The sequence below is a fragment of the Homalodisca vitripennis genome, chromosome 7 (assembly GCF_021130785.1).
Source record: "Homalodisca vitripennis isolate AUS2020 chromosome 7, UT_GWSS_2.1, whole genome shotgun sequence".
Lineage (NCBI taxonomy): Eukaryota > Metazoa > Arthropoda > Insecta > Hemiptera > Cicadellidae > Homalodisca > Homalodisca vitripennis.
The window spans coordinates 23,063,744-23,090,808 of record NC_060213.1 but is presented as its reverse complement, the minus strand read 5'-3'; the positions used below and the strand labels follow the sequence as shown (position 1 = coordinate 23,090,808).

At 37.6% G+C, this 27,065-nt stretch overlaps 1 protein-coding gene across 3 annotated transcripts in view; it reads left to right on the top strand.

Moving 5' to 3' along the window:
- LOC124367006 overlaps positions 1-26,831 on the top strand; it is a 65,501-nt gene extending 38,670 nt beyond the window's left edge. For all 3 annotated transcript variants that reach the window (XM_046823666.1, XM_046823667.1, XM_046823668.1), the window contains exons 7-15: positions 4,137-4,266; positions 10,913-11,023; positions 17,895-17,959; positions 19,476-19,672; positions 20,452-20,594; positions 22,461-23,500; positions 24,346-24,546; positions 25,340-25,705; positions 26,103-26,831. In XM_046823666.1, the coding sequence (XP_046679622.1) occupies positions 4,137-4,266; positions 10,913-11,023; positions 17,895-17,959; positions 19,476-19,672; positions 20,452-20,594; positions 22,461-23,500; positions 24,346-24,546; positions 25,340-25,705; positions 26,103-26,438 (2,589 nt within the window). In that variant the 3' untranslated portion in view covers positions 26,439-26,831. The remainder of the gene's footprint in view (positions 1-4,136; positions 4,267-10,912; positions 11,024-17,894; positions 17,960-19,475; positions 19,673-20,451; positions 20,595-22,460; positions 23,501-24,345; positions 24,547-25,339; positions 25,706-26,102) is intronic.
- The last annotated feature ends 234 nt before the right edge of the window (positions 26,832-27,065 follow it).

The window sequence follows — 27,065 nt, the reverse complement described above, 5'->3', positions numbered from 1 at the left end:
TTTGAGAATGTCGAGATCAAAGAAATGGGGCGGTAGTTTTTCACATCTGTAGTTTGTCCTTTTTTATGTTTAGGGTATACTTTTGATAGTTTTAGTGCTGACGGGAATTCACCAAGGGTGAAAGATTTATTAATTATACTGACTAGTGGTGGTGTGAGTTCATTTACACAGTGCTTCACTATTTTTTGAAGAGTACTCGTCGTCTACTCCACTGGAGGACTTTACCTTAAGGGAATTTATAATGGATGTTACCTCTTTGTTATTAGTCAGTTGTAGGAATTAGTGGGTTGTTTATGTTTTTTCTTGAAGTGTGGTCTGCTTGGTTATTGTCGTCGGTTGGTTGGCGGTTGTTGTTTTGTTTTAGTGTCAGCTCAGCTATTTCAGTGAAAAATTTTATTTAAGTGTCCTGCAACTATAGAGGGGTTGTTTGTATTCTCTTCATTTATATTGATATGCAGAGTTCATCTGGGTGATCCTTTTTAATTTTCCTCTCTTTGTTTATAATGTGCCATAGGGCTTTACTTTTGTTACTAGCTGAGTCAATTAGTTTTGAATTCGCTTGTTTTTTTAGATCTCGAAGTTTGATATCGTAGTTCTTTTTCTTCTTGCCATGTCTTCTTTGTCTAAGTTATTCCCTGTCATTATAAATTTACTCAAGGCTCTGAGAAAAATGTCTTTTAGCTCTTTAGCCTCGGCAGTCATAGTGTGATTTTACCTGTTTCTTTCTCTGCTCTATTTTTTTCTTGGGACAGGCAATGTCAAGAGCTATTTGAAGGGTATTGGTAAAAATGTTGTAGGCTACGTCTGTATTAGGGGCATAGTGGATGTTGTCCCAGTTTTTGTTTGACAAGAGGGATTTCAGATTGTTTAGGTTGGCTTGGCTAAAAACTCTTCTAAACGTGGTCTGTGAACTGTTTGTTAATTTTGCAAATGTTTATTTTAAGTACTTGTGCCGTGTGATCTGATAGACCTGTCATAATAATGTTTGTGTCATTGCCGTCAGGTAGATTAGTACATATGAAGTCAATGGAAGTGGCTGTTTCATGCGTAATGCGTGTTGCAGGTAGGAGAAGCCTTCGGATGTTGTGTGTAATTAGTTCATCCTTAAGTAGGGTGTTTTCTGTGGTGTCTTTTCATGTCGTCTATATTTATATCTCCCATGATCACTACAGGTTTGTTATGGGCTTCTATGTGGTCAAGGATATTTGATAGGCTGTTTATACAGGATTTGGCACTCTCTTTTGGGGAACGATAGATTCCAAGAAAGTAAATGGTTTCCTCCTCCATGCATTTAACTTTGGTCATTGCCGCTTCACAACAGAGCTCCTGACATAAGTGGGAGACATCAATGGCTAGGGCACTTTGTACCAGGGGCTGTTTGACATAGATAGCGACCCCACCTAGTTTGTGGTTTTGCCGACTGAATTCCGCTATTAATGAGTAGTTTTCAATTTGGGTGCTCCTCAGATGCTCCTTTTTAGTCCGTGCTCCGTTAATATGACTAAGTTTGGTTGTGTTTCATTAAGGATATGGTTTAGGCGGTCTAACCTTTTTTCCTAAACCACAGATGTTTGATGTAGAACTGTTAGCTGAGTATTTGTGATTTTTTTAAAGTCGAGTTTATGAATATTCTGGTTTTGAACTTGCTTATTTTTTGGTTGACCTGGCCTAAAAAAAGTTCTCTAGTCTTGGTTGCCTGTGAGTTTGGTTTTTGTGTGTCATTGTAGATCTTGTTTCGCCTGTAACTTTGCTGTAAGGCTTTGGTATCTGTCGCCGTGAAGTTTCCAATCGTGGAAGTTGGGGGTAACATGTTTTCATATGTTTGTCCTTCTTCCCATTTAGTGGCAGTTATTGGTGGTTGTTTGTAGTTTGCTTGAGGTATTGTATTATGAGAGCTTGCCTGTGGATAGTGAATAGTTATGTCATCAATGGCTTCATTTATAGTGTGAGGAGTAGGAATGGTACAGTGTTGGTGCAGTGTTGTGTTGGGATTTGTCTGGCATTGGAGTCCTCAAAATGCTTGTCATCGGTATCTTTCCAATTATTGCCTCCTTTTCTCGTATGAATTTTAATATGTTCAATATTTTTCTCAAAGAATTTTCTATACGTTTCTCCATCTTCAAGTTTCTGTGCTGTGACTGGTGGTTTAGTTGGTCCTACAGCTATGCTTTCTTGTGTAAGACGAGACGATTTCTTCAGCACAGAGCAAACAGAGCATGGAATGGAGACACACACACACTCGCCTGTAAAGGTCTCTCCCTCTCCCAGTGTAAAATCATGATGTCAGTGTTTTGAGATAGGCTCAGTGTTTTATTGGTCGATGTCATGCAACGAGGAACCATTATCAATGCAGAAGCATACTGCAAACGCAGATTGATTCTAAACAAGAGACGCGACATGCTGATAAAGGGAATTGTCCTTCTCCATAACAAAGCAGACCTCACACTGCATGTCAGAACCGGTGGTTTATTGGACAGTTTTGGCTGGGAAGTTTTTGACCACCCACCCTACAGTCCTGATCTTGCACCGAGTGATTACCATCTGTTCCTCCACCTCAAACAACACCTCAGTGGCAACCTTTACAATGATGATGATAACATGAAAGTGGCAGTAAACTCTTGGTTATCAGAGCAGGCGGCAAGTTTTTATGAAGAGGGTATTTTAAAATTGGATGAGAGGTATGATAAGTGTTTGAACAAACTTAGTAACTATGTCAAAAAATAGAGTGAAGTATGTACTTTCTGAAAATAAATTTACTATTTTGAAATAACCTTCTGTTGTGTACTTGTGTTCAAATGGACTTTACTTAAAAAATAAGCCTCATACAAAACTCCTACATGACAAACCTAACCTTTACGTAACAAATTTCTTACGTCTCCAACCTGTTGTACACAGTTGAACAAAAACGCACAGATTGTAACGACTAGAAGCATTTCTCAGTATGAAAACGTGTGCTTCCCGCTCTCCAGAGATAACGGTTTTTATCACCAATATAGTTTTCCGTTCTAGTTAGCAGTTTGTGTGTTTTTATCTCGGCAATGTTTCTCGTGACTGTTTAAATGGACCAAACCTTGAGGATCTATTGGGTTGGAATTAAAATTTAGGTGCCTCTCTTAGTATATTGACATTTGGTCACGCCTCCCCTCTACCATCATCACCTTATATGTGGTCTACACAAGTTTTACAATTTCAATTTGTAGCTTAAGGTATAGTTTACACTTGCATGTTTACAAAAATAAATATTCAATACATTTTCTATGACACATTTAATATTACCTCAGTTACCATTTTGAACACACAGTCTTTACCTACACTTATTGTCGCTAGTAAGTTTAAAAAAATAATTCAATGAAGCAAAGAACTAAAAAAATAAATTTTATGAAATCTAGAAAAGGTAGTTAATGACACCTATTAACACAGTTACTACAATTATTATATCAGTCACTTTGTAATTTTGTAAGGTTGTTAGTAGTGTTTGCTTTTTACAATTTTTGTAAACATCTGGTTATAACGATAACATACGTTCCAGGTAACTTTTGTTCAACAGTTATGTTTAGATAACCCATTGTGTTAGATAACATCTAGACTCATAGGGATTCACACTTTGTTAAATTATTAAAAGCGAGGTATGGCTGTTTTGTTTTAACATTGTGTTCAGTATAGTTCTCAAAATTGCGTTGATAAACTATTAATTCCAGATGGATCTCCAGAGCAAGGTCTAAATGTCAATTTAGTTGAGATACAAGTTGTTGGGCACAGTGCTAAGTACAAATTAGACATTGCTAAGACATTAGACACTCCCTCTAAATCATATTTGGTTTACTTTTAATCTCTTTTTGATACTTTTTGGGTAGATATAGACCCTAAAGTTAGAAAATTTTTTTTAAACAGTATTAGTTAAGTTTTAAGATATTTATTGCACAGCAGAATTCAGTTTTAGAAACTCATAGTTAATTAGTACTGAATGCACATAACATCATCTAATAAATTTGGTTTAAAAAAATGTTCTGATGTAATGTATTCTTTCTTGAACACTTTTGTTTCTTATATATATATTGTATCTTCTACCGTAATGGATACATCAACTGTGGAAAATGCTCAAAAGCAATATCAATGTGGTTTTTGTTGTGTTCCAGAAACCGGCAGTGGAGGAGATTCAGTCTCAACACTTTGAGATGGAATATGAGATAAACGATTTGCCACTCAATGTTAGGACCCATATTTTGTTAAGGGGAGTCGTGGAGAACAGAGTCACTTCTGCTTCGGGTAAGTGGTCAATCTTTGATATACAAACCACATCGACTTTATTTCTAGATCAGTGTTAGGACCCATATTTTGTTAAGGGGAGTCGTGGAGAACAGAGTCACGTCCGCTTCGGGTAGGTGACCAATCTTTGATATACAAACCACATCGACTTTATTTCTAGCTCAGTGTTAGGATCCATATTTTGTTAAGGGGAGTCGTAGAGAACAGAGTCATGTCTGCTTCGGGTAATTGGTCAATCTTTGATGTATACAAACCACATCAACTTTATTTCTAGCTCAGTGTTAGGATCCATATTTTGTTAAGGGGAGTCGTAGAGAACAGAGTCACGTCTGCTTCGGGTAATTGGTCAATCTTTGATATACAAACCACATCGACTTTATTTCTAGATCAGTGTTAGGACCCATATTTTGTTAAGGGGAGTCGTGGAGAACAGAGTCATGTCTGCTTCGGGTAGGTGACCAATCTTTGATATACAAACCACATCGACTTTATTTCTAGCTCAGTGTTAGAATCCATATTTTGTTAAAGGGAGTCATGGAGAACAGAGTCACGTCCGCTTCGGGTAAGTGGTCAATCATTGATATACAAACCACATCGACTTTATTTCTAGCTCAGTGTTAGGATCCATATTTTGTTAAGGGGAGTCGTAGAGAACAGAGTCATGTCTGCTTCGGGTAATTGGTCAATCTTTGATGTATACAAACCACATCAACTATATTTCTAGCTCAGTGTTAGGATCCATATTTTGTTAAGGGGAGTCGTAGAGAACAGAGTCACGTCTGCTTCGGGTAATTGGTCAATCTTTGATGTATACAAACCACATCGACTTTATTTCTAGCTCAGTGTTAGGATCCATATTTTGTTAAGGGGAGTCGTAGAGAACAGAGTCACGTCTGCTTCGGGTAATTGGTCAATCTTTGATATACAAACCACATCGACTTTATTTCTAGCTCAGTGTTAGGATCCATATTTTGTTAAGGGGAGTCGTAGAGAACAGAGTCACGTCTGCTTCGGGTAATTGGTCAATCTTTGATATACAAACCACATCGACTTTATTTCTAGCTCAGTGTTAGGATCCATATTTTGTTAAGGGGAGTCGTAGAGAGCAGAGTCACGTCTGCTTCGGGTAATTGGTCAATCTTTGATATATACAAACCACATCGACTTTATTTCTAGCTCAGTGTTAGGATCCATATTTTGTTAAGGGGATTTGTGGAGAACAGAATCACGCCGCTTCGGGTAAATGTTTTATCTTAAAAACTCGCCTTCGGCTCGCTGGGGGCTACGCCCCCAGGCCCCCTTTTGGGTGTTAGCCAAATTCGGGGATAAGAGAGAATCGGTGGTTTTTTAAAATTCCGATGTGAGGCATACCGGGAAATTCCCTAGGGGGGTTTAATGTTACCAGGAGGTTTAATTTACTCAGAAAGTTATCTGGTCATTCCAGGAAATTCCCGGGGGTGGTTAAAGGTTCGGTGTTTGGTAAATGTGATGTACGCTTGCAAATTTGGGGATAAGAGAGATTTGGTGGTTGTTAAAATCACATGAGATCATGTCAGAAATTCCCTGGGGGGGTTAACGTTACCGGGGGATAAGACACCAGGGGGTTATCTGGTCATACCAGGAACTTCCCAGGGGGGGGTTAAGGGATTTGGTGATTGGTAAAATTCGAATATGAGGTCATGCCAGGAAATTCCCTAGGGGGGTTTAATGTTACTGGGGGTTAAGACATCAGGGGGTTTAATTTAGTCAGGATATTACCTGGTCATATGAACAAATTCCCGGGGGGGGGTTAATGTTACAAGGGGTTAATGACACACGTGGGCCTATTTTAGAGGGTGTTGTGTCTGTGAACGTAATAAAAAACTCTGTCCCTATCTACTTTTTAAGCTTCACTAACGCTCAGCCAACTCCCGATGTGGAGGGGGGTTTTAGTCACTCGTTAACGTGTTAATACAAGGTCAATCTGGAACCAGCATGAATCGCACTAATTATAGTTGCAAGATTTAAAACCCCTAAAATTGACGACAAAGAATTTGCCTTTTAGAGCATTTACCAGGCTTACGGAAAGATAAAATATATAAAGCTGCTGAACCTTATTTGTAGATCCTATCAATAGCTAGTTACAAAAAATTTTACATTTAAGCTAGGGCCAACGGTTCGGCCATAATCGAGCCCGGAAGGTAAGTTTTTAAGTGAAATTTTCAACATAATCACGTTTTACGGCTAAACCATGGAAGATAGGGTAACAGACCACTGGACCTTTTTTGTAGATCGTATTATTTTGTATTAAAATAAAATTTTTAATTTGCCCTAAACCTAAGGTTTTGTCTGCAACGGAGCCCAGAAAACAATATCTCACGTAAAACTTGTAAAATCGATACTTTAAAACGCGTAATGCGGCCAAACCATTGGGGATAGGGCAAAATGTCACAAAACCTTTATTGTTGATCGCGCTGTTTTCTAAATTCAATTGAAAATTGGTTTGACCTACGACCAGCCGTTTAGCCGCTATCAAGCCCGGAATGTAAATTTGTAGGCGAAAATTTCAAAATATTTTAATGTAATCGTGTTTTGCGGTCAAACTAATGGAGATATAGTAAAAAGTCACTTGACCTTTATTGTAGATAATATTATTTCCTAAATCCAACCTTTGTTTTATTTTGACCTCCGACCAATTTTTTCACCGCTATCGACTCCAAAAACAAAGTTTTCACGTGAAAATTACAAAACAATTGAACTTAATCACGTTTTTTCGGCCAAACCAATGCATATAGGGCAAAAAGTCACTGAACCTTTTCTGTAGATCACGTAATTTGCTAATTTGATGGGTCAATCAGATTTGAGCTACGGTCTACCGTTCGGCCGCTATCGGGCTCGAAACATTACTTTAAGCGAAAAAATCTCTGGAATGTCAAATGTTCGAGCGTTTTATCGCTTAACCATGGAAGATATAGCAAAAAGTCACTGGACCTTTTTTGTAGTTCACTTCATTCCTGACTAACGATTTTTCGTCAGATTGGAGCTAGCTCCAACGGTTCACCCGCTATCAGGCTTACAAGAAATGCCTGCAGGGGTAAAGAATGCGCGATTTTTGAGGAATTTTTTTGAGGGGTTTTAAAAGTAAAAAAGTCCGGTTTTCAGACTTTTCCTCCCAGTCATATTGTGAAAGGAAACCTGCGTGCCAAATTTCAAGTTTCCAGCACTTCTAGAACTATGTTAGAATTTGTATCTATATATCAGTCAGTGAGTCAGTTACACATGCGGCTGTATAGTATATTAGATACAAATCAGATTAATTTTACTTCTAGCTCAGTGTTCATTCTAGTTCAGATAGAAGAAAATATTATATTTTAAATTTTATTGTAGTACACCTGAAAGTACTTTTGGTTGTATCAAATATTATGTAGCAAAAGTATTCATATATTCCACAGGGATTCAGATTAATTTTAAGTTTTGTTGTATCATGTTCTTTCATTATGTTATGCTCCACTTATTCCAACAGGCAATCATTGCAGTGAACTAGACCAATCAACCAGCCCTTTTTACCCTCTAAACCTATAATGTCTCACTTCACTTACTCCAAAAGTCGTACTTTACAGTAAACTATCCGTTTCCAACCAGCTTGTTTCATCCGATGATGTCTAGCCTCACCCACTCCAGAAGATATAGTTTTTAAAAAACTAGACCAATCAACCAGCCCTTTTTACCGCTTTACAATTGTGTAATGGGATTGCAGATGCCAGTGTCAGGACTGAGGGTTTCTATGTGGTGCCACAGAACAGGAAATATTCCAAACAGAAACCATTTGGTGTTTTTATGTATTTACATAAGGTAAAATGTTACAATTGTGTAATGGGATTGCAGGTGCCAGTGTCAGGTCTGAGGGTTCCTATGTGGTGCCACAGAACAAGAAATATTCCAAACAGAAACCATTTGGTGTTTTTATGTATTTACATAAGGTAAAATGTTACAGTTGTGTAATGGGATTGCAGGTGCCAGTGTCAGGAATGAGGGTTCCTATGTGGTGCCACAGAACAAGAAATATTCCAAACACAAACCATTATTTTGGTGTTTTTATGTATTTATATAAGGTTAATTGTTACAATTGTGTAATGGGATTGCAGGTGCCAGTGTCAGGACTGAGGGTTCCTATGTGGTGCCACAGAACAAGAAATATTCCAAACAAACCATTATTTTGGTGTTTTATGTATTTATATAAGGTTAAATGTTACAATCGTGTAATGGGATTGCAGGTGCCAGTGTCAGGACTGAGGGTTCCTATGTGGTGCCACAGAACAAGAAATATTCCAAACAAACCATTATTTTGGTGTTTTTATGTATTTACGAGGGCCATCCGGAAAGTAGTACCCGTTTCCGCCGCGTGAGGCGCTGACGATGCGAGTAGCTGCCGGTCAAGGTCAGATCGCTTCAGTGGCTTGTCTGCCTTCTCTGTTACAAGTTCCGTGACGCTAGCATTGCCTGTGTTGTTTCTGTGGCAGTTCATAATGTTTAAAAAAATTGAAAACGGCGCCAGTTGTGTAGTGAGGGCTGTAATAAAATTTCTCAACGCAAGAAACGTTCGACGTTGTGATATTCATCGCCAATTAAAGGAAGTGTATGGAGACAATGTGATGGAAGTGTCATCTGTTCAGCGCTGGTGTCGTAATTTCAACTTGGGGAGGGGGAACACACACGACGATGAGCGTTCAGGGAGACCATCTGTCATTACAGATCAACTGCTAAGGTCAGTAGACGAATTCGTGAGGAACGATCGGCGCGTCACAATTGATGACATCTGTGAACATTTCCCTAATGTTTCTCGAACAATTGTTAATGAAATTGTCAAAGACCATCTGCATTATTCAAAAATTTGTGCAAGGTGGGTCCCTCGCATGCTTACAGATGAGCACAAAACCAAGCGTATGGCTGCTGCATTCACATTTTTGGAACGTTATTCTGATGAAGCAGACACGTTCTTGAATCGCATAGTTACTTGTGATGAAACGTGGGTTTGTTATGCTTCACCTGAGAGTAAACGACAGTCAATGGAGTGGCATCATACTCATTCACCAAAGAAACCAAAAAAATTCAAGACTGTTCTGTCCACCAGGAAACTTATGGCAACCATTTTCTGGGATCGACGTGGTGTACTGCTTATTGATTTTATGGCCCGTGGAGACACTATTAACGCTAATGCGTATTGTGAAACATTAAAGAAATTACGGCGAGCAAAACAAAATCGACGGAGAGGTCTATTGTCTGATGGCGTCATTCTCCTCCATGACAATGCCAGGCCTCATGCAGCGGGGATAACACAACAACTTCTGCAGCAATTCAATTGGGAAATTTTCGACCATCCACCGTATAGCCCGGACTTGGCCCCTTCAGATTTTCATCTCTTTACAAAACTTAAAGAGTTTTTTTGGCGGGAAAAAAGATTTGACAGCGATGAAGAACTTAAAGAAGGCGTGACTACGTATTTCAATCGGCTGGCGGCGGAGGAATATGACGCTGGAATACAAAAACTCGTCACACGTTATGACAAATGCTTAAATTTGCTTGGAGATTATGTGGAGAAGTAGTTTAAGGTATGCTCTTTTCAATAAAAATGTTTATATTTGTTAATATTTACTTCTGTGTCTTTATTTCACAAACGGGTACTACTTTCCGGATGGCCCTCGTATATAAGGTTAAATATTACAATTGTGTAATGGGATTGCAGGTGCCAGTGTCAGGACTGAGGGTTCCTATGTGGTGCCACAGAACAAGAAATATTCCAAACAGAAACCATTATTTTGGTGTTTTATGTATTTATATAAGGTAAAATGTTACAATTGTGTAATGGGATTGCAGGTGCCAGTGTCAGGACTGAGGGTTCCTATGTGGTGCCACAGAACAAGAAATATTCCAAACAGAAACCATTATTTTGGTGTTTTATGTATTTATATAAGGTTAAATGTTAACAATTAATTGTGTAATGGGATTGCAGGTGCCAGTGTCAGGACTGAGGGTTCCTATGTGGTGCCACAGAACAAGAAATATTCCAAACAGAAACCATTATTTTGGTGTTTTATGTATTTATATAAGGTAAAATGTTACAATTAATTGTGTAATGGGATTGCAGGTGCCAGTGTCAGGACTGAGGGTTCCTATGTGGTGCCACAGAACAAGAAATATTCCAAACAGAAACCATTATTTTGGTGTTTTATGTATTTATATAAGGTAAAATGTTACAATAGTGTAATGGGATTGCAGGTGCCAGTGTCAGGACTGAGGGTTCCTATGTGGTGCCACAGAACAAGAAATATTCCAAACAGAAACCATTATTTTGGTGTTTTATGTATTTATATAAGGTAAAATGTTACAATTGTGTAATGGGATTGCAGGTGCCAGTGTCAGGACTGAGGGTTCCTATGTGGTGCCACAGAACAAGAAATATTCCAAACAAACCATTATTTTGGTGTTTTATGTATTTATATAAGGTAAAATGTTACAATAGTGTAATGGGATTGCAGGTGCCAGTGTCAGGACTGAGGGTTCCTATGTGGTGCCACAGAACAAGAAATATTCCAAACAGAAACCATTATTTTGGTGTTTTATGTATTTATATAAGGTAAAATGTTACAATTGTGTAATGGGATTGCAGGTGCCAGTGTCAGGACTGAGGGTTCCTATGTGGTGCCACAGAACAAGAAATATTCCAAACAGAAACCACTCTGTGTCTTTATTGAGGGCACTTGTGAAGAGTCAATCAGTCGTGAGTACCCGAATCAGTTTTTAATAGATAAATAAGTATTGTTTCCTTAGGTGGAAATTATGTTCATGCCTTTACCCAGATTGGATCATTAACCATACAACGAACTGTGTAATATGCCTCAGCCATCTAGTAAATAACCAAGGCAATAGTAACCTTGAAGATGAAATTGTAATGGTCTTAATAATTTAACTACTGTACTTAGAATGGATACAAGTCTACTTTAGATGCTTTACAAGTGATACATATTTTATATGGTATACTGTTCAACAACATTGCCCAATCCTGACAAAGAACAAAACAATAATATTGTATTATACACATACATTAAAAATTTAATTTAATTTAACCCTTTGACTGCCAAGTCCTTGTTAACGTAGGAAATTCTACTTTTGCATTCAAATGCCAAGCCCGTTTTATTACTTTTCCAAACAGCTGCTTCAGTATGTGACAACTGAAAACTGTCAGATGATACACATTGACCTCTAGTCGTGTTTATTTGAACTACTACACTCCGGCGGTATCCGAGGAACTAATAAGAAAGCACATAGAGACGTTTTACCGGGCGCCTTGATTTGTTTACTACCACTTACTCAAAAATTAATGAAGGAGTAAATTTTGTTGTAAATCGTGTATATAATGTGTGTTTAGTGTTTAGAGAATTTCTAATTTATTGTTAGAATGCGTCAAATTAGAAGGTTAGGTGAAAGTTTATATTTTCTCTTTCTAGTCGACGAAGGTCATTTCATCCCCTCCGCATCCTTCCTTTCACCATCACGTTTTACTTCCTCATACTTAAACAGGCCACCTATCTTATCACCGTATCACATATTTCTAAAATGTTTTAGAATGGTATGTATTAGAGTAGTATTAATTGAAAAAAAAAACATGTATGAATTTGTGAAAATATTTTGCTTTGTGCAAGTTTAAGTCTACCATGAGTTTCTGTTGTTTTACGTTAGTCTTTAAGTTACAAAATTTTAACTAACAACAAATACGGAGCTCTCTTCCTATCCATGAAAGAGGCTGACTCACTGAACACTGCTAAGAGAACAAGAATGCTTGTTGCTGCCTCACACACGACGGGAGAGACCGACCGACGTGAAGGTGCTGGTGTCCAGGTGCCTAGGGGCAGAGTACAGCTGATGTTACAACAGGACAATTGACTCTGAATAGGAATATTGTAAATAATTTAACTTGTATTATCGTGACTACTCTAACCTAAAGTTTTAAATGTTCCTTTCAGAATAACTTTTATATATATTGTGCAAATAGGAAACTTATATTAAGCTGCGTTTAGACTGGCAAGTAAATTTGTGAGAAAAGCTGCACAATGCGAACAATGGTAAGGAATTTTATTTACAGAATTACTTGTGCATCACTGGTGGATGCAGGCCAATATAAAACCTGTTCCTACACACAACAGTGATATCTCGGCAATGTTTATAATTGAAATTGTAATGTCTGACACCGGCAATGTTTGCTGTCAAACACAAAACATGGGCAGCCTCTTGTAATGTGTGTGTAGTCACAATTTACATTTTAATAAGCGTGGTAAATCAAACTGTCTGTCAATGGAAAACATGTGAGATTGGACAATTGACAGGATTTTAGCAGATCTTTAGTAGACAATACTTACATAACTCTTTGTACAATACAAGGTTACCACATAAAACTAATAAATCCAAAGGAAAATAAACTCATCCTAAAATCCCTGATCCCAACACACCCAATAATGAAAAAAATCCCAACACAACTCAAGGTTCATTCCCGTGCAAAACATGTCCCATAAACCAACCTATTGGTACCTTCACAAGCTCATCAACAAAGGACGTATTTAAGACAAAATGATTCAACACCTGCTCTACAGAAAACCTCATTTACCAACTTCAGTTCCAACACTGTCCTGCACAATATATAGGCCTCACAAACCAATAGCCTGCAAGCACAACATCACGAGCTTCAATAACTGTTTTACATCCACAATAGTAAAATCATCTCTAAAAGTCTGAAATCCCTAACAGTTAAGGGATGGGAACTTGCATACCAATGGGTGACAAAGTCAAGAAATCCTCCAAACCTAACCCTGAGATAAGTCCCTCCCTCCACTCTCTTCAGCAGACTAACAGTTTTCATAGATATTTAATACAGTACTCAATACATTGCCAACAGTTTTTGTCAATTGGCATCACTGTTTCCCACATTGCCTCTGTAACCCGACGTGAATGGACAACTAGAATGTTCTCTACTGATTGAGAAAGAATGCAGTACAATCAAAAATTTCTAATTGTGTGAAATTTTTGTATTTTTATGTATTCTTTCAATCAGTGTACCCTAAAAGATAATTTTCAAGGTAAGTCTGCCGATTTTTCTAGCAACTAGTAAACAAATCCAAAGTAACATTACATGCCCTTGCGACGAATTGTTGCAAATGTAGACTATTATCAATATTCTCGAGGTTTTGGGAAAAAGGAGGTAAAGCTATCCAGTTTTCCACATCCTTCCCTCCTACTTTAGCTGACTCTGGGACAGCTAGCTGCAACTGCCTCCACTTCAGTACAGACAGAGTATTGAGTTGGTGTATGAGCAGTGTTGTAATGAGCGGGTATTTTTGTCATTAGTTTTAACTTGTAATTCTGTTTGGTCTTTAATATGTTTAGTTACTGTATTCTTTATATTTTAATATTGGTTTAACGTATAGAATGTATAGTGAATACGTACGAAAGAGAAGATAATCGAATGAGGCGTTTATTGTAGTCTGCCACCGACAGTAAATTGGCAGATGATTAATGAGTGGACAGTGATATCGATGACTATTACAGTTTTATTGATGGTAAATGGTGACCATAAGTGATTTTGAGGAAGATTTTAAGACCCGTGATTGCGAAGGAAACAGATGTGAGAATACAGAAATGGACGTTGGCAAACTCCAAAACTGTCAAATATCAGCTGACAGTCTCGTGAAGCTGTCAGTTAATCCTGCACAGGTACGTCAACAAGTCTTTTCTTACCTAACTTATATAGGAAAGGGCCATACCTGTCCAAATAGAAAAAGTATTCAGCTAATCATTTTTCACTGCAAAAGTTTACTATCAGCTGAATTGATATTTTCAACTTTTACTTTATTATATTGCATTTTATTTCTGAATATAACAACATAATTATTATTGCATTAAAATGTATATTTCTATACACTTTATTTTGTAGTTTATAGATAAAACTTATATTTATGTATATTATTTTTTATTTGATAAATTCTAATATAACAATGTAACGATATGTAACATTATGTCAGTAGCACACTTTTACACAATTGCTGTGAACTTAATATAATGTCAAAAACCGTAATGGTATTGTCAATAGACGTTTATATACTGGGTCTAACATCGAATGTGTATTTGTCCTTGTAAACTGTCGGCCCTGATTACAGCATACTAGTAGCTTGTGTTTATATTCCCCCATCTAGTCCTCTCTATGTCTATAATGATTTTTGTGACTCTATTGGAGAAGCTGTCGAAGCTTGCAAACCAGCCGAAGAAATTATTAATTGTTGGTGATTTTAACCTGCCTCATTTTGACCTTAGTTCTAAAACTACAGGCCTCTTGCGACAAAGCAAGTGAACACATTAAGGACATGTCAGCTCTTCACTCCCTCTACCAGATTAACCACGTTCGTAATCACAGGGGTGTATCTCTCGACTTAGTCTTTTGCTCCGAACGGGAAGTTGAGGTCACCAGGGCTAACGATTTTCTGACTACACCAGATATTTATCACCCACCTCTAGCTCTAGCTATACAATTTCGGATGTCTGCTCTTTCTGCTGATTGCTACATGGGGCACAATTTGTGGAAGTGTGATCTGGATTCTGCTTTTGAAGACCTGCGAAGTACTGATATGACATTCATATATGATAAATCCTCAGTTGATGACAAGTTTAATCGGCTTATGAAGTCTTTGGAGGACATCAGTCTAAAGGCAAGCCCAACAAAGAAAATTTGGCATATCGCACTTCCCGAGTTGGTTTTCTGGAGAGCTAAAAAGACTCATAGTTAAGAAAAAAGTAGCTCACAAACGCTACAAAAGAAGCCTCAATCTTGCCCATTACTATGATTTCTCTAAGCTTAGAGGACACTTGTAGGACTATGTCCCGTGAATGCTATAGACATTACTTGTCTAATGTTGAATCGAATATCTCAACTAATCCTCGGGCGTTTTGGGGTCTGGTCAAGGCTCAAAGGAAGTCACCTGAACATACCGTCCATGCTATATCTTGATGGAGAGGAGGCCACGGATTCCTCAAGCATATGCCAATTGTTTTCCACTTACTTTAGTTCTGTCTATTCGCCACAATCGCATTGCTCCCTCAACCATTGTTACGCCAATTCGGACTGCTTATGCTGCCTAAAAACTAACCAGGGAGGAGGTCTTGCTCAAAGCTTGAGCATCTAGATATTCACTAAGGGCGCGGGGCTCGACAACGTTCCTCCTTCTGTCATTCATCGCTGCCGCAGCCTGCCTCCTCGTAGATCCTCTTACATCTCTCTTCAACGAGTCATTGGGAAATGGGCATATTCCCCAGCGCTTTGAAGAATGGCTTTATCATCCCTTGCACAAGTCCAAGGACATTAACAATGTACGGAAACTACCGGCCAATTACCATCCTTCCAGTGATTGGCAAGCTATTCGAAGGCCTTGTGGTTGATAGGCTTAGTCGCTTCATATCGAGATCAATCCACCCGCACAGCATGGTTTTATGCGTGGTAAATCCACAGTAACCAATCTTCTACTCTTCCAAGAGCATGTGCTTGGTTCCTTTCGCAAGAATAAGCAAATGGATACCGTGTACATTGACATGGCAAAAGGCGTTTGATAGGGTTTGACCACTCTATTCCTTGCATCAAAGTTGAGGGGCTACGGAGTTGCCAAACCCCTTATTGTCTTGGATCTCCAGCTATCTCCGGGATCGTTATCTTTGTGTTAAAATTGGTTCCTCCACATCTACTAGATTCTCGCCATCTTCAGGAGTGCCTCAGGGCTCGTTGTTGGGCCCCTGCCTCTTCAATGTCTTCGTTAACGATCTCATGGAGGTGATCGATGTCAACGCCCTGCTATTTGCGGATGATCTTAAGCTCTTCATGGAAATATTTCCTCCCCACAAGACTCTTTAAAACTACAAAGTAGCTTGATTGCAGTGGAGGAATGGTGTAAAAGCAATAATATGTCTGTGAACCCGGCAAATGCTCTGTTGTTACCTTTCATAGAACCAAATCACCGTTCTGTACTCTTACTTTATATCCAATTCCGAATTCTAAGACTTTTGAACGTAACAGATTTGGGCGTGTGTTTTTCTAGCGACATGGGATTTACTGAACATTTGAATATTATTTGTAGTAAGGCTAACAAGATGTTGGGCTTTATATCTCGATTCTCTAGAGGCATCAATAATCCTTCTGCCCTACGTTCTCTCTATTGTTCGTTGGTAAGACAACTCTTGGAGTATGCCAGTCCTGTGTGGTCTCCTTATACAGTTTGGTGCCAGGACTAGACTTGAGGCCCTCCAGCGACGCTTCATTCGTCTGGTCGGTGTGTGAGGATCGGCTACAAACTATCCTGATGTTCCCGTGGAAGCATTAATCTGCAGAACTTAATATTCCAACTCTGTCTTTGCGCGTGATGTAGCAGATGTACTCATGTTGTGGAAGTTGGTTGGCGCCCATGTGCAGAGTGCCCAGATCTTCTCGCTGAATGAAATTGGTATCAGGATCCCTGTAAAACACCAGATCTAGTGGGCTTTTCAGCCGCAAGTACCACTCCACGAACTACGACTTCAACAGTCCACTGGCAAGATTTGTTCGCCTGGGGAATCGTGTTTGCATCAGAGTGCGATTTTTTCGCTGATGGCCTACATCAAATCAGAAAGCGGGCCACTTATGTTTTGTCTCAACACACTTAAAATCCCCTGTAACTTTAAGACTGTTTCATTTTTTAGCTTTTGCTATTTTGTATTTATATTATGTTTCTGCTCTACTGTAAGGTACATTTAATTTAATTTCGACTTTTTGCATCATTGGTGTATTTATATTATTTTGGTTGTTGTTATTTACGTGTACTTGTTGTTGTTATACTATTCTATTTTATACATTGTTGTTAATTCTATTGGTACGTTGGTCTATTTCATAATATATTGTTGATTTTTATATGATATTAGTGTATAACTAAAACTTTCTTGTTGTGATTGACAGTTATTGGGACTTGGAATCGATCATTGTTATATTGTTATATTGTGTTGTGTTCTGCCATTGCTAGCTCTGTATTATTTTATACTAGTTGTACTCTTTACTGCACTGTATACATTGTACTGCCATCTTATTGCATACTGTATGTAAATTGGCTGCTTGCCGTTAATAATAAATAAATAAATAAATAAAAACCTGTGAGGGGTTAACATAGAAAACAAATTTACTCTATGTGTGGTTGAGTGTTTTTTCCCATTGAGTAAAGGACGCCTAAGAAATGTCAGAAACTTGACCAGATTACACTTTAAAGTATTTGAAAATTTGTTTTATATGAATAAAGACCTATAATAAATTTATGGTACATGATACTGGGTATCATGTACCATAAATTTATTATAGGTTTATCATGTACTTCAGTTTGCACAAACTGTATAAAGTAATATATTTGTACGTTTTTCTAATATTTAATTTCTTGACATGACCGATAGTGAAGACACACATGAACATCATTAATTCAACTCTTCAGTGAATGTTTTAGGTGAGTTATTTTTATATGTGTCCTTAAAGAATTAGAGTTAATGGCAGAAATGCTCATGTTTTGCCAGAATTTAAGAACTTTGTTGCTCACATGTTGCAGTGGCAAAGAAAACACTGGATGAGCTGAAAGCAGAAGCTTTCCGGTTGGAAGAATCTACTATTGTGGTTAGTATCAGTGAAAAATTTGTGTGGTCTGACTGAACGGTTTGTGAAACATCTGCTACGAAGTTATCTAATGTTGTCAGAAACTGTGATCTAAAGATGCACATGAGAATCACTATTTGTTATTTTGTCTACACATTCAAGGTCATTGTAAATGGATTGTGTTGCATAATAGATCTCACAATGATGCTAGTATTTAATCAGCTTATTAAGACAGGTCTAAAGTAAATTCGCCACCTCCTTCAGCTTACACAGTGTTAGTGTTTAATTTACAAGTTGCTAAAATCATCTAACTTAAATGCTATTTACATGCTTAGATGGGTCATTGATCCCATATGATGGAACCCAATAGATTTCTTCAAAAATGTCAGATGTTTGAATATTGTTTTGATGACATTACTAAATGAGCGATATTGTGCAGCATGATTCATTGTTCCACTTTACATTACGTGATGACCCAGTTATTATTTCTTGAATCTTGTGTGAAATTCTCAATTTGGATTGACCAGCATTGTTTCTCATGGATTGAAATTTGGCAAGGATGTTGTACAGGGAAGTTAAATTCTCACACCATTGATGTGTTTGAAGACTACTAGAAGGCAAGTATCATAGATCACACAGCAAATTATTGTTGGCTAAACGTGGAGCATTCTTGTTTTTTTTTTTATAGAATGGAGAAATACCAGGGCTATCCAGAAAGTATATTATGTTTAGCTCTGTTGCCGCTAGGGGCGGGACTATCGTGGCCATTTTGATGACAGGGCGTTTCTCCGTTCAGTGGCTATCCAGACGTTCTATTGAGAGGTTACTGTTGTTCCTTGTTGTTTTTCATGTGTGAAGCAAATAAAAATCCTGTGAATTGTGAAGTGTGGTCGGTAATATGCGGTTTTGTTGGCTAAGACAATAAACCAATTGAGATATACGCCAACTGTGTGAAGTTTATGGGAATCGTGTGATTACTGAAGGTAGAATGTGTAAGTGGTGCATTAGGTTTAAACTGGCGGAACTAGTGTGTATGATGACAACCAAGCATTGTGACGGATGAGAAGATTAAAGAAGACTGCTGATTCACAATAACGGAACTCTCACTTAGTTTTCTTCAAATTTTAAGGAGTTTGTGACACAAAATTGTTACACAGAAGTTAGGTAACCTTAAATTTTTGCCGACCACACACGGCAAATCGAACTCGAGAAGTCTTGGAGACCAGACCTTGCACCCAGTGACAACCACCTGTTTCCAGCAATGAAGACCTGGCTTGCTAATAGCGCTTTGATAACTATGTGCAACTGCGGGAGGATGTGACTAACTTGTCGAAGTATCAGTCCTAAATGTGGACAGTGACTATGTTGGAAAAGAGTATTTTAGTGTCTTTTTCAAATGTAAGTAATGCAATTTTTTTCAAGCACTTTGCATTTTGTTTATATCAAAACATAATCTACTTTTTGGATAGCCCTCATTATTAGAATTTTTGTATTGTTAATACATCAGTTGATACTGATTGTTTATTGGGTTGTGCAGAGAAAGGTGCCAGTGGGAATGGAAGAGGCTCCAAAGGCATTCGGTTTGATCAATCGTCTGTTGGGGCCAGATGGGGTCAACCTGCGGTACGTAGAGGACCAGACAGGGGCCACTGTTTCACTGCGGGGACGACGGAGTGGATTCATCGAACACAACACCGGCCAAGAATCTGAAGAACCCCTCCATATCAGAGTAGAGTGAGTCCCTCAACCCTCATCAGTATGATTGCTGAAGGAGTTACACAAATTTTAGATTTTGAGTTAAAAAAAAACTGTCAGATAAAATAAATCTGTAAAGTTTATAGTTTCTGGAGAACCTAGGTGTAATTTTTAATCTGTCTGTGCCACTCAGGGGCTATAGAGATGTCCATGGAGCTCCTGGGGTGTCATCCATTAATTGTGTTCTTCGTTGATAGTGGACTCTTCGGTGTGAAATGGCTCCACTATCGAGAAGAGATATGGGCTGTCAAAGATAAAAACACACGCAACGAAAGTACAGTATATTGCTATGGACCGTGTTGTGATAGTTTCCCGTACTTGACACATTAACCATAGATGGGGAAGAAATATCTACTTTTTAAAATGCACTTGTATTTAGTTAAATAGATAAGAGAGAAATAGATATAATACGCCCAAATAGAGAGTGAGTGGGATGTACAAGCCATGGAGTGACTGTCCACTTTAGAGTTTTCAAATAGCAGTAAGCAACAGTAATACTTCCCCCCCCCCCAAATTAGTTCTAGAGTAGTCTGTATTGGTGGGGACTCTGTGTGGCAGGAAATTTGTAATTGCGGATTACACCATGTAAATTGTGTTACATGTAAACTTAATTATATTACAGGGGTTATGTATTGATCAATTACATTAAAACTGGAATATTTTATTAAATCCTAAAAAAAATTATTTACACATCCGATTGACTAAGCTATGCCAAGTACATTTTAACAAACGTTTGAAAACGTAATTTTTTGTTACAGACACAAGAACAAAGATGCCATTGAGAATGCGGAGATACTTGTATGCAGCTTGGTGAAATCAATTCAGGACAAATTTACAGAGTTCTCAACGTATCAGAGTCATCACTTTGTGTACTATGATCAGACCCTTCCAGGTGTCTCAGGTAAACTGGCTGACTGTGGACAGATGTAAGAATAGATGTTTAAAATAAGTATTGAAGGTTTGCATACCAAACAAGTTAATCGACTTTTACTGAACGGTATTGTTTACACACCGCTCACACCAACACGATACTGTGTGTCTTAGCCAGTGACAATAAACTTGAGGAGTGAAATAGTTTTACAGAATTGGTGAGAATTCAGTGAGGTAATATGTGCGTTTCATAGAAATGTTCATGTGAAAAATTGCTGTGATTAAGATATGGTATGAAGTGGTATAAATGTTTTAAATTCATATCTTATAAAACGAGATATATTTTCTAAAAATTTGCATATCGCTCAAAATTAAATATTTTTCATCTTTACCATACATGTCATTTGCTAAAAAACAACAAACATAAGCCTAAATTCATTCTGTGGAAAGAAGTTAAATATTTATATTCACATACTCTGATTTGCAAATTTTTTAACAAGGGTGTTTTGAATTACTTTGATTATAATAATTACCAAATATCTTTTATTTTTAAGGATTGCTATTGCATCCTTTGTTTAAAAATATCACTACTTGAGTATTAAGGTTATGCTAACAATAAACACAATATAATGAAAAGGTTTTTGGGGAAGTAAGAAGAAGCCCACATGCACAAAGGCAGTTTGCCATGAGTACGCAGAGTTGGAGGAGAGGTGGGAGCACTGATGCATGTAAAGGTTATCAGTTGATAACATCTCTTAGAGAGTCTCTGTTAACCATGTCAGTCAAGTCTCTAGAGACATGTTCACTCTCATTTCATTTGTTCCAGTTATGAAAGGTTTGGAACCATGTGCAAATAAACACTGTGCATGTTTAAATCTTAACTTTCCGACTGATAATAAAAAATCTTCCAAAATGATACACTGGTTTTTGTCTTTGCACAGTATATTTTTTTGGTATTAAAAACAAATATGTGCTAAATGCTAAGTAATAACTGACGTGTGTGTGTGTGTGTGTGTGTACATACATTGAAAAATGTGTGTTGTAAATGTTTTGTTTTCTAAGTTTCACTCCATGTAACCTTAACATGACTTGAGATAGTAAGATACTGTGAATGTACAAAATATATACAGTTTTGTAGCAAACAAAAAGATTATAACATTTATAAACTTGTTTACAACACAAACAAGTTTTTTGATAAAAATGTAAGGTATGTACAACTTTTTTTGGCATTGCGTATACATATTGGTGTTTGATGAATTCTTTGGGCAAGAGCAATATCAGACAGTTATGAATCGTTTTCACTGTCACTATCATTTTTCACAAACCAACTCACATTCCACCGGTTTATAATCATCCAAACTACCTGACAACAAATCTGACAAAGAAATATAATCATGCACTTCATTTGCCGATGTCACTTTCATCATCAGAACTAATATTTTCATTATACAATTTGAACAACCAGGATTGATTAAACCATTACTTTTGATACATATTTTATTGAGTTCACTCAATTGTGCACTTAATGAGACAGTGAGAATTTCTCTTCATCTAGATTGTACTACTTTTTGTAATCTGGGTGTCTCTGATATTGAAACATTGCGGTGGGGGTTAGTTTTGAGCTTCTTCGTTCTTCGTCGCCGACTATTTTTGTACAACCTACAAACTCCTTAGTAGGTTTTAATGGGAGAAGAGAAAGAATGGCAAACTCGGTTTATGATATATAACCAGCAGTGGTTACCGATCTATTGGGGAAATTTCTCTTTCAACAAATAATCCCTGCTTCAATATAGCAAATCATTTGAGAACTATTTCATTCTGCCTCATACTTAATTTTAAAAGCTTACATCAAGAATTTAATTTTTTCAAACAAAGTATTTTATAAGTTTATTTTCAGGTGCACAACCATATGTTGACCCTCCATCCAAGATAGGGTATGAAAGCGTACCAGTGCAAACAACACAGGTAGTGTATGAAAGTGCTCCTGTGTTGAACAAAGCTCCAACATGCTTCCTTGTTCCAAAAAAACCCCCGTCCTCTCCAAATATTCTTCCTGCATCCAAGAGTTCACATCTTCCCACATCCAAAGATTCACCTGCTCCCACACCCAAGAATTCACCTCTTTCTAAATTCAAAGATTCACCACTTCCCACATCCAAGGATTCACCTCTTCCCACACTCAAGAATTCCCCTCTTCCCATACTCAAAGTTTCATCACTTCTCACACCTAAGGATTCACTTCTTCGCACACCCAAGGATTCACATCTTCCCACATCCAAAGATTCACCTGTTGCCACACCCAAGAGTTCACCTCTTCCCACACCCAAAAATTCACCTCTTCCCAAATTCAAAGATTCACCACTTCCCACGCCTAACGATTCACCACTTCCCACACCCAAGAATTCACCTCTTCCCAAATCCAAAGAGTCACCACTTCACACATCCAAATATTCACCTCTTCCCACACCCAAGAATTCATCTCTTCCCAAATCCAAAGATTCACCACTTCACACATCCAAACATTCACCTCTTGCCGCACCCAAGAATTTCCCTCTTCCCATATTTAAAGTTTCGCCACTTCTCACACCCAAGGATTCACCTCTTTCCACATCCAAAGATTCACCATTTCCCATACCCAAGAATTCTTCTCTTCCCATACCTAAGGATCCATCACTCTGCACACCCATGGATTTACCGCTGACCACCCACAAGAATCCACCTCTTCTCACGCCCCAGAATCTACCTTCCTCCACACCGAAGAATTCTCCTCTCAGTTTGTCTCAGGGGGTTCCCCCTCCCTTGTTGGGTCCACCAATAAGACCTCCTCCTCCTCCCATGATTCCTTCTTCAACCGTTCACCCAGGAGTAATAATACGAACTGTTCCTCATCAGAGGTTAGAGTTGACCCAAAAGAGGCTGCTGGAGCTTGGGAAAGAGGTGGGTGAACTACTGTCTATTAAACAACTTAATTTTAAAGCTCATTTCCAAGTGTTGCGTTTCATATTGTTCTTTTACACCAAAAACAACAAAAGCATTCTTTTGTTTCTTCTAATTATTTTAAAATATGAACAATCAGTTGTCCTAATGATTTAAAAAGGCTACTTATTTTATATTATAGTATTTAAACTCAATTCATGATGTTTAACTATAGAAATTGTTAGTCATAAACTGAATTGTCTAGAAGTGTATTTTTGTAATAAATAAAGAAATATAGAAATATTTAAAGCTAGTTTGCTTTGAAAGTTGAGGATCAAGGTATGTTTACAAATAATTTACATAATCAATTAATACAAAAAGAAAATGAGCTTACTTAGGTTAGGTAGATTTGATTAGAGGTATCTAACCTAACCTACCATAGCCTAGCCATGGTTTTTGTAATTTTTGTGATGGGCTGAACTAATTGGGGCCAAACTGTAATTCAGTTTACTGCAGTACTTGTAGTTGGAACCTTTTTGTAGAAACTGATTTACAATTTGTATGAAGTGTTTTTAAGTAACCATATTCATTTCAATTTAATGAAAATAAAAGGTTAAATTTTTCAAGCTATAGAATAGAATTGGAATTTTAGTTCAATTTTATATTTGTAAACAATGAAAGTGATTAGTTATTCAGAAATGTAACACACTTTGACTTGCAAGGGAGTATACAACTTATATGTTATATGATATGTCCATGAGAAGTTTTGTTCTTATCTGATACGAGAAATATACTCAATTTTACTGTCTAATTCAATGAATCAACAACTATTAATAGCCAGAATTAAATCATGAAATTGTTTTCAGCTCAAATGTCAAACTGGAGAAACGTTGAGTACAAAATCTGCAATGACTCCATCTTTGTTAAAGATCAATAATCCTGTGAAAAAAGTTAAGTTTGCAATAATAACGGGTACCAAGAAAACAGTGCTGCCAAACACTTCCGGTCAGACAATAACGAACCCAGCAAAAACTTTAGGTGCCAAGGCTCTTCATCAATATACTGAGGTAATAGTTGTTAGTAACATCATTACATCAATTACAATGGCTAGCAGTCAATAATGTGTAAAAATATTGCAGATTTACTTCACCCTTCTTTATTGTCAAGTCAATCTGTGGAATGTGAAATGGAGTTTAACTAAATATCCACATTGAATCAGCCTTCCCACCATAGCTGCGTCTCATATATCTTCTTTCAGGGCAATTAAATTAAATTAAATTGTTCTATTTTTATGTTAATTTCAATAATATTATTAATTATATGTGAGACATTTAATGTTCAAAGTCAACTTAAACATTAATAGAAACAATAATAAATTTGATTTATAGTAAAATACTTTGTTCTGTATTCATAGTGTTCAGAGGAGTGAAGATATTGAACATATTTTTTGCATAGGTTTGTCTACAAACTGACTGTGTTTGGCAGGGACGCTTGAAGATATCATTGTGATCTGTGAATTACTTGCTTTAACCTGTTTTCTGTGTTTGAAAACCATAAAAAGTTTAGTCATTCATTGTGGACCTACTGCAGTATTTAGTGCTTTTTGTTTTGCAATTCTCAGATGAGTCTGGTATTGATTTTGTGTGCAATAATGCAGGGTCACACGCACATAAGAATTGCAGGTAAGTTCCAAAAGGTAATTGTCATCCCTGCATTAAGGATTTTTACCTGTTTGTGAGGTGAAGAGTTAATCAAATTGATCATGAGTGAATTAGCTCTTTCAGAAATTTAGAAATAATGCTAGTGTATCACTGTTTTTTGTGATTTAAGTATTTTAGGTGACATAATTTTTTGTTACAGATCAATGAAGAATTTCAGACAAATATTGAGAAACACTTGGTTAAACCTGATAGTAAGAGTGGTAGTGACTATTCTCCGACAGTACAGAAAGCTGAAGTTGGTATGTCACCTCAGCCATCTGTTAAACAAGAGGATGTCCTGCAGGCTTCTTCTATCTATAAAAACAGATATTCCACTCACAGGCCTTTGAACAAGAAGGTTAAACTTGGGTCAACGAAGGATGCCACCCAGTTTATAAGGCTTTCTGGCTCTGCAAGGAAACGGTTCAAGAGGCTGTTGGCTGCTGGTGTGAAACCAGATGTAGCCCGGATTGTTGCGCTTGAGAGTCCGAATCGTAAAGATTCTGACAAGTCTACAAAGAAATTGGTTTGTGCAAATCTATGTATGGAGCTACTACATATACTTAGAATAACTGTATTAACTTTGCTTGAATTTTTTATTTCAACTCAAATTCAGGATTGATAGAGGAGTGTATCACTTCTGGTCCCAAACTTATTTTAGATAATTGTGGTCATTTACCATTATATGTCACTGTGGTGTCATCACTACAAACGGTGATGTATGCCTTATCAAACACACATAATTTTGGCCAAATATAGTCAGTCAGTTATAAAAATAAATGTATTTTTACATAGTAAGTACTACATGTGACACCACTAATACTAACCTAGCATCGGTAAAACAGGTACAATTTAAAAGTTTTATAAGAATTGCAGGTTCTCTTTGTTCCATGAACTTGTCAAAGAAAGGTTGCTTGTTTCAGATGACTATCAACTGTGGAGACAGTAAGAGTGATGGTGTTACACCTCTGACGACACAGAGCACTGAGGCTGGTGTGTCACCTCAGTTGTTGTCTGGTAAACAAGAGGATGTCCACTTGCCCTCTGGAAACTCTTCTTCCACTGATTTCCATCCACGCTTGAACGATTCGTCCCATCTTGCCAAACTTGCTAAAACTGCAAAGAGGCGATTCAACATGCTTTTGGATATAGGTGTGAAACCGGACACAGCACGAATTGCTGTACTTGCTTTTGTGGATCCTGCCTCTGCCAAGCATCCAGAAAGCTCCTCCCAGAAATCAGTGAGTGCAAGTGTATGACTGTTTATCTAGGAATACAGGAAATAAAGAATTTTTCATTTAATTCCAACAACACTATCCCTCCCATAAAAACCACCTTAAGACCATGTACATTAATGCCAAAATATGACCAAATGATACTATCCATATTCTTGCTGAAAGGTCTTTAAATGACGAAGTCCACTCCTATGAAATACCATATCATTGCCAATACCAATACTATAACTTGAAAGAAACGTAATTATATCACACTGAACATTATTGCTAAGAAATTTCCATATATTTAGGTTCTTTTATTCCAAAGGTTAATTATTAAATGACATTGTCTGATTTGTGGGTAATAGGAATGAAATTTATTTATAAGGGTTCATAAAATTTGCAACTTCAACCCCTTCCCTTGATACAGAAGACAAACATTTTGGGGTGGGGGGGGGGGGGGGTGGGGGGGGGGGGGGGTGGGGGGGGGGGGGGGTGGGGGGGGGGGGGGGTGGGGGGGGGGGGGGGTGGGGGGGGGGGGGGAATAATTAAAATTTGTTATTGTAAATGGTAAAGTTGAATAAAAACATTTACTAAAATTGGAATTTGAAATTCTTGCTAAACACAGTTAAATTCTAACTCCGCGCGTGGTGATTGGTCGGTTTAGTTCGT